At 34.2% G+C, this 6,842-nt stretch overlaps 2 protein-coding genes across 3 annotated transcripts; both read right to left on the bottom strand.

The window, feature by feature from the left end:
- Positions 1-425: 425 nt before the first annotated feature.
- On the bottom strand, positions 426-3,342 carry mecr-2 (Enoyl-[acyl-carrier-protein] reductase, mitochondrial). Of its 2 annotated transcripts, NM_001268168.3 has the most exons (7): positions 3,128-3,342; positions 3,006-3,081; positions 2,691-2,819; positions 1,637-1,906; positions 1,223-1,334; positions 985-1,127; positions 426-734 (listed from the first exon to the last, which is right to left on the bottom strand). In NM_001268168.3, the coding sequence occupies exons 1-7, from the start codon at positions 3,286-3,288 to the stop codon at positions 585-587; spliced, it is 1,041 nt and encodes a 346-aa protein (NP_001255097.1). In that variant the 5' UTR covers positions 3,289-3,342; the 3' UTR covers positions 426-584. The 2 variants fall into 2 exon arrangements, with proteins under 2 accessions (NP_001255097.1, NP_001255098.1); NM_001268169.4 differs by lacking the exons at positions 1,223-1,334; positions 1,637-1,906; positions 2,691-2,819; positions 3,006-3,081; positions 3,128-3,342 and having other exon boundaries at positions 447-734; positions 985-1,128.
- Positions 3,343-3,550: 208 nt separating this feature from the next.
- Y48A6B.14 (NR LBD domain-containing protein) lies at positions 3,551-4,905 on the bottom strand. The gene is made up of 4 exons (NM_001268167.2): positions 4,786-4,905; positions 4,055-4,282; positions 3,650-3,742; positions 3,551-3,605 (listed from the first exon to the last, which is right to left on the bottom strand). Exons 1-4 carry the CDS (start codon positions 4,858-4,860, stop codon positions 3,600-3,602), a joined length of 402 nt encoding a protein of 133 aa, NP_001255096.1. The 5' UTR covers positions 4,861-4,905; the 3' UTR covers positions 3,551-3,599.
- Positions 4,906-6,842: the final 1,937 nt, after the last annotated feature.

The raw sequence follows: 6,842 nt of genomic DNA, 5'->3' as shown, positions 1-6,842 counted from the left end.
AAAATTTCGAAATTTAGCATTTTTCGCCGTTCTAAAGTCCACCATAATTAAATGTATGCTTTAAAAACATGAAAAATGAAAAATTACATCAAAAAATCGTCGAAAATCCTGGAAAAATCGCGAAAAAGCGGAAAAAATTGGAATTCCAAAACAAAAAATTAAAAAACCCATACGAATGTCTGCGTCTCTCGAGGCGCAACGCTTTCTCGTGTACGCAAACACCGGATTTGACGGCAACTCACGGAGTTGCACACCGTAGTTTGTGGGTTTTCCTTTGTTGAAATTTCAGAATTTTCGGCCGAAAATCGCTGAAATTTTGAGAAAAAAACTGGAGACCCTGTTGAAAAAGAAAAAATTCACAAAAAAATCTTGAAATTTCTGTGAAAATCCACATGTTTCAAACTTTTCTGTCTAAAAAAGTTCGAAATTCTCAAAAAAATTACGTTTTATCATGGAATTTGATTTAAAAATTGAATATTTTGTGATAAATGCTTGAAAAATTCGAAGAAAATCCCAAAAAAACATTAAAATCCACTTTTTTGTACATGATAAATACAAAACATACAGCAAAAAAATTAAACAGTTCAAATATGCGAAGCAGAAGCCTTCGAATTAATAACGAAGAGCTGTTTGATGCTCCGGCCTTCCAAAGATTTTTGAATCGCAGTCTTGTGATCTGCCAACACCACTTTTTCCATAGGAATCGCCGTGATTTTTCCAGCAACCGCGAGTTTCTGAAAATTTCAAAAATTTCACTAGGGGCAAGCGCGCTCCACGGCTAAATGAAAACGTTCCTTCCCCGAATTATTGGTCTTGTTAGGCATTTAGCAGCGTTTTCAATTATTTTTGCCAAATTTCCGCCAAATACCTAACGAGACCAATGTCTCGGGGGTGGATTCAATTGGCTATGAAGCGCGTTTGCATGCATTTTCTGAGTTAAAAAAAAGAAAAACATTAAAAAATAAAAAATAAATCGATACTTACCTGAACCTCATCAACACAGAGATTCCATTCATCTAAATGCTCTTCCTGCCGAGCCCACATTCCAACTGCAACACCTCTCACACAAATATCATTGAAAACCAGTGCAGAAGTTGTGAATTCGTGTGCTTTTTTCGACATTCCACCTGAAAAATCAATAATTGAATTAACTGGAAAATTTCAAATTTTTGCCAAAAAAATTTTTTTTTGAAATTTTTGTTTCCTCTTTACAAAAACTTACCATACGTGACACACGTGCCACCTCTCTCGAGCACAGAGCTAATTTGTAGAGCACTTTTCCCGCCGACTCCGTTTAGGGCAAGTTTTGGACGAACATTGATTGATTTCAGAAACTGGAAGAGTTTTTATGGTTGGTGGCCGAGTTTTTTTTTTCAATTTTTCCCCAACGTGGGTGTTTCATTAATAAAATGGTTGAATTAAATGAGAAAAAAAAAATTTCGCGGAAAAAAGTTAGTGGCCTAGTTTTTCTCACAAATTTTCGCGGCCACGTAACTGAAACTTTTGGAATTTTTTTTCAAAATTCTTGAAATATATTTTTTAATTATTTTCTGATTTTCGATTAAAAAAACGTGGCCGCCAGAAAAATGTTTGGTGGCCGAGTTTTGCCGAATTTCCCGGCCACGCAACCACTCACCTGCCTAGAAGTGCCCTTGAACTCTTCTTCAGTAAACACGTGATCTGCTCCAATCCTCCATAAATCTGTCTTCAAAGCTTCAATATTCTGCCGATTTCTGACGATATTAATACTTTTATAGCCTAATGCTTTGCACATTTCGATAACACTTCTACCGACACCGGAATTTGCAGAATTTTGAATAATATAATCGCCTTTTTGAAGATTCACGTATTTTTTGAGCATAATCCATGCTGTCGGCGGATTTATCATGAGAGTTGCGGCGAGATCCTGGAAATTGGGGCCATGGAAGAGAAAATTTTCGGCCACGCAAATTCTTAACTTTTTAAAGTATCAATTTATTACGGGAGCACTAAATTCTGAGAATGCGTACTGCGCAACATATTTGACGCGCAATATATCTCGTAGCGAAAACTATAGATTGTGTCGATTTACGGGCATGATTTTCGAAAAAAAAAATTAAATCATTTATTTATCGATGGAATATGGAAATTTAGGAAAAATTCGAAAATAAATTCATTCCCGTAAATCACCAGGATTACAGTAGTCATTTCAAGAATTACTGTAGTTCTCGCTACGAGATATTTTGCGCGTCAAATATGTTGTGCAATACGCATTCTCATAATTTTGTGTTTCTGTAATACATAGTTTGTTCCAGGGGGGTTTCGGAAGATTTTTGAGTTTTCAAAAAAATTTATTTTGGTTTTTTCTTTAAATTTTTATTTTAGAAAAAAAAACTCAACTTTTTTCTAAAATTGTGATTTTTTTGGGCTTTTTGTTGGCAAAAACTTAGTCAGTTAACTATAAAATTTTGAAAATAATTAAAAATTTTGTGAGAATTTTTTAAATAAAAATTTTCAAAAATGAATCATTCAAAATTTCAGATTTCCCGAAAAAAAAAATTTTTTACTCCAGGAACATTTTTTTGGGATTTTTTTAATTTTAAAAAATGTCCTTATCCGAAAATATTTTTTATTCGATTTTTCTACATTTTTTAAAAAGAATTTCAAGGGTGGCAGAGGTTTCTCTTTTCCACGGCCACATAAAACCATACCAAAGGAATTCTATTATCCAATTTGACTAGCTCATCGTCATCAACTACTCCGAATTCCGTCCAAATAGGTGTATTCGCTGAGAATATTGTCACATGGTCTCCAGATTTGAAGCGGGAGCCCGAGCCAGCCTTCAAGAACTTTTCAATTAAAAAAAAAACAAGCTTCTTACTCAAAATTAACATTTTTCATTTAATTCTGATAGGGAATTAAGTTTAAGTCTACGCCAAAGCCAAAGCCTAAGCCTGAGCCTAAGCCTAAGCCTAAGTCTAGAATTTTCAAACATTTTAGTACCAAAAAAACCAACAAAAAAATACCTTGACAACCCTGCCGACACCTTCACTGCCTCCGATCACCGGTAGCTCGGCTCTGACCGCGTAGTTTCCTTGGATCCTTCAATATTTTCAAATCCTTATATTCACAAAAATATATCAATTACCGATTAATATCCAATGGGTTAATAGGAGAAGCCAACCACTCTACCAGACACTCTCCACTGCCCGGCTCGGCGGGAACTTCGACAGTTTCCAACTGCAGAACTTTGAGAGGATCTCCGAATTTTCGGTAGATCAGAGCTTGGGATCGAATAGTTTTTTGCATTATTCTGTTGAAGAATTTCGTTTCAGTAAAAAATAGTAAGAAAAGTTGATAGTGAATGCGCGCGCAGGGACACCTGAATTGATAAGGAACGGGACTACATTGTAGTCTACATTGTTCTTACAGGTTATATTTGGTGGAAAACATGTAAAAAATTTATTATTTATCATTAAGATGTCGTTTAGCATATTCTTGGAAGTAATCCAACAATTGAGTTGTATAATCAGTTGGCGGAGCTGGTGGTGGTGGTGGCGGAGGTGCTGGGGCCGGATGAATATGCATTCTGGCTAGCATACGCAGGATGTACTCTCGGCTTATTTCTGAAACAGTTCTTTCATGACCCTATAATCTTGGCTGAACTCACTATCCTCATCAACATGATTGCCGAGCCATACGCTGAGCTTGCAATGCATTCTGAGCAGGGAAGGGTCGAGAACGCGCAACGTCGTTTTGTTTCCTGAACACATCAGAAAGTATTTCAGCTTACTTTTAGACCTCAAACTGGGACCTTTGAAAAATGTCCCTACATAAAATTTAGCGACGGACGAGCATTTTTAAATAGAAAAAAGTCGGTCTGAAATTGCTGTTATTGAAAAAAGTTATGCGGACCTCTAAAGTAGTGAAAAATGCACAGCTAGCAATTTCAGATCGATTTTTTTCCTAGTTCAAAGTGCTCGTTCGCCGTTAAATTTTTTGTAGGGGCCTTGTTGAAAGGCCCTCTTTTGAATGGCATCGGTTTCATTTCAAAGTCTAAAGTATTATACTTTACTTGTAAGTAGGAATTTTGGTAATTATTCAAGCTATTGACAATCCCTCCTGTATAAAACTGCCCTGCAACGTAGTTCAACACATCGATCGCATTAAGTCTCTTGATGTCAATTCCAATATGGGCCAGATACCCGGGAAGCGTCTGCATTGTGACTGGATGTGTCTGCATTGCCCTCAGAAACGCCTGACGTTCGGGTGTCAAGCGAACCAGTGGCGGATTGTGGGCGATCTGGTACAGAAAATTGCTTATTTGTATAAAATAGTGCATTCAAACATATGCCGGAAAATTCAGATTTTTTGATTGAACTGAAAACTTCGGGAACCTATTTTAATTTTGTTAGTAAATTCAGAAACAGCATATATTTTGCAACAATTTCCCGAAGAAAAATTTGGAAAAAATACATTTTTTGCACATTTTTTGCACATTTTCTGCACATTTTTTGCACAGTTTCTGCACATTTTTTGCACATTATTTGTACATTTTTTGCACATTTTTAGCAAACTTTTTCCACATTTTTTGCATATTTTTTGCACATTTTTAGCAAAATTTTTCCACATTTTTTGCATATTTTTTGCACTTTTTTTCCACATTTTTTGCATTTTTTCTGTGCATTTTTTGCACATTTTTTGTACATTTTTTTGCACATTTTTGCACATTCTTTGCATATTATTTGCACATTCTTTGCACAGAATTTTAGAACTTGACCCACTCATCCTCGTTCAAAACCCTACCTCTGCATGCAGGGCACAATTCACCATAGCCTCCACCATCATCAGCTCCTCCTGGTTCAGTTCAATCATTGACATATTCATAGTAATATAGTATGAGGATAAGTATCAGTAAAAGTATATATGCGTAGAAACTCATCATTAACTTGTGATTTTATCCAGCTAATTAGCGCTTCACAGCAGTAAATGGTTCCATGGCAACCCCGGGAAGAGGCTACTCGCATGTGTTGATAAAGAGTATCAAATAACAATGTGAGGGGGGAAAAACGTATTTATATGAATAAGAAATATGTATCAGGGGTCTTGGCACGACTTGTACTGTGAAGGCGATTTGTTTCAAATTTTGCAGACCCTTCACTTACATCGATTATAATCTTTTGTGCATTTCAACAATGCGTACAGAATTGCCATCCAATTTATTTTAAACAAACACATATAAAAAAGCATTTAAAGAATCTTATTATAAACTTCATGTTTATTGAAGCATAATTTTGCTGTAACTTACTATCATGATTTGCAATTTTTCTAGAACAGTTTATGAACGCTCATAGATTTTGTGTTGATACAAAAACTTTGGCTTATTTTGCTCCAAACCGATTTTTGATCGCCTAATTTTTTATCAGTTCGTACCAAATTTCAATTCTTTAAAAACTTGAAAAACAATTTTTAAGAATGGAGCAAACCCCCTATTTAAAACTTAAAAGTGACGTGCTTCTAGTGATAAGAAGATTATTAAAAAGTTTCAGTTTTGTTGTTGGGTTTTGGCAGTAAATTTGCATAAATATGTATGCGAATTATTTTTTCGTGAATATTAATTTTGTTTTATTGCCTTTTTAACACTACATTTTTTCCTGTGCAAAACGGCATTTTGACTATGATGTTTTTTTCCAAACGACTTACTAAAAATGTTTCATGTAAAATATCAATTCTACATTATAAAGCCAAATACATACACCTGCTGGTGGGTCAAGGGACTATTGGAGTGATTTATTGATTGATTTTTATTTATTTTTATTGATTTTTATAGACGATTATAAATCTTCGGGGGAGGGAGGGATTGATGATCGAGTCACTTTTATTTTTAGAAATGCTCCATTTTGTGCTCCATTTTTGTAATTTATTTTTAGTGAGTTTTTTAAGTTTTCCACATTTTTTAGGCAAAAAGTTCTGCACGAATTTTTGAAAATGCTCCAACAAAAAATTCAGCAACAGATTAGTTCTTTGAACTCGAAAAAAAATTATCAAATTTTTCTGGTGATTTTCTGCATACTTTCGGCAATTTTAACGCTGTCTAGATAACAAAAAAAATATTCGGACATCATTTTGGAATTTTTTAATTTTCTTCTTAAAAATTCAGATTTTTTTGAATAAAAAATTTCAATTTAAAAAATTCAACATTTTTATAATTTTTAAAAACATAAATTAAATAATTCAAAATGAAAACAAACTTAAATATTTCAAGAAAAATTCAGATGAATTTTCCAAGTTCTATTTTTTGAAAATTCAGTAATCGAAAAGTTTTTTTTTAAATTCAGCTTAATTGAATAATTTTTTTTAAATAATAAAAACTTCAAAAATTTTCAATCCTAAATTGTGAAAAAAAAATTTCCCAAGTTTGAAAATTTCAGCTCAACTTTTTTCTAGTTCAAAATTTTTTCTTGTGATTCATTTTTTTGTAGTACCCAATTTAATATCTGCTCTTCCAATATACATAGGTTTCCCGATAAGAAGTGTCCAGTTTCTCGGCATTTACCTGCAGCTTCTTGCCCAACTTTAGCTACTCAGCAGCTTCTTACCCAAGTTTCGCCAAAGTCTTGCCCAAGTTTGACCTAAGTTTCACCCAACTTTAGATATTCTGATACAGATTATCTTACCAAACTCTGAAACAACTTTAAACAATCTTTAGCCAAAGTTTCACCCAAGTTTAACCGAGTTGCTACGCGCCACTTCTTACTACCCAAGTTTGGCCAAAATTTGGCCCAAGTTTGGCCCAAGTTTAGGCACACAGCGCTCATCCGCAGCGCTCTTAACGCAATGATTATTAATTTCGAAATCAACTT

Source organism: Caenorhabditis elegans, chromosome III (genome assembly GCF_000002985.6).
Source record: "Caenorhabditis elegans chromosome III".
Classification (NCBI taxonomy): domain Eukaryota; kingdom Metazoa; phylum Nematoda; class Chromadorea; order Rhabditida; family Rhabditidae; genus Caenorhabditis; species Caenorhabditis elegans.
This window is presented reverse-complemented; position numbering and strand designations above follow the sequence as displayed.

Bases quoted from the DNA above. Each gene is read 5' to 3' on its own strand.
- mecr-2 (NM_001268168.3), bottom strand. From the start codon at position 3,288: ATGCAAAAAACTATTCGATCCCAAGCTCTGATCTACCGAAAATTCGGA. The intron at 3,082-3,127 runs GTAATTGATATA...AAAATATTGAAG, and splicing joins AACCCATTGGATATTAATCG to GATCCAAGGAAACTACGCGG. The intron at 2,820-3,005 runs GTATTTTTTTGT...AAGTTCTTGAAG, and splicing joins GTGTCGGCAGGGTTGTCAAG to GCTGGCTCGGGCTCCCGCTT.
- Y48A6B.14 (NM_001268167.2), bottom strand. From the start codon at position 4,860: ATGTCAATGATTGAACTGAACCAGGAGGAGCTGATGATGGTGGAGGCT. The intron at 4,283-4,785 runs GTAGGGTTTTGA...TTTCTGTACCAG, and splicing joins ATTGTGCCCTGCATGCAGAG to ATCGCCCACAATCCGCCACT. The intron at 3,743-4,054 runs GTAAAGTATAAT...TGATGTGTTCAG, and splicing joins ACCAAAATTCCTACTTACAA to GAAACAAAACGACGTTGCGC.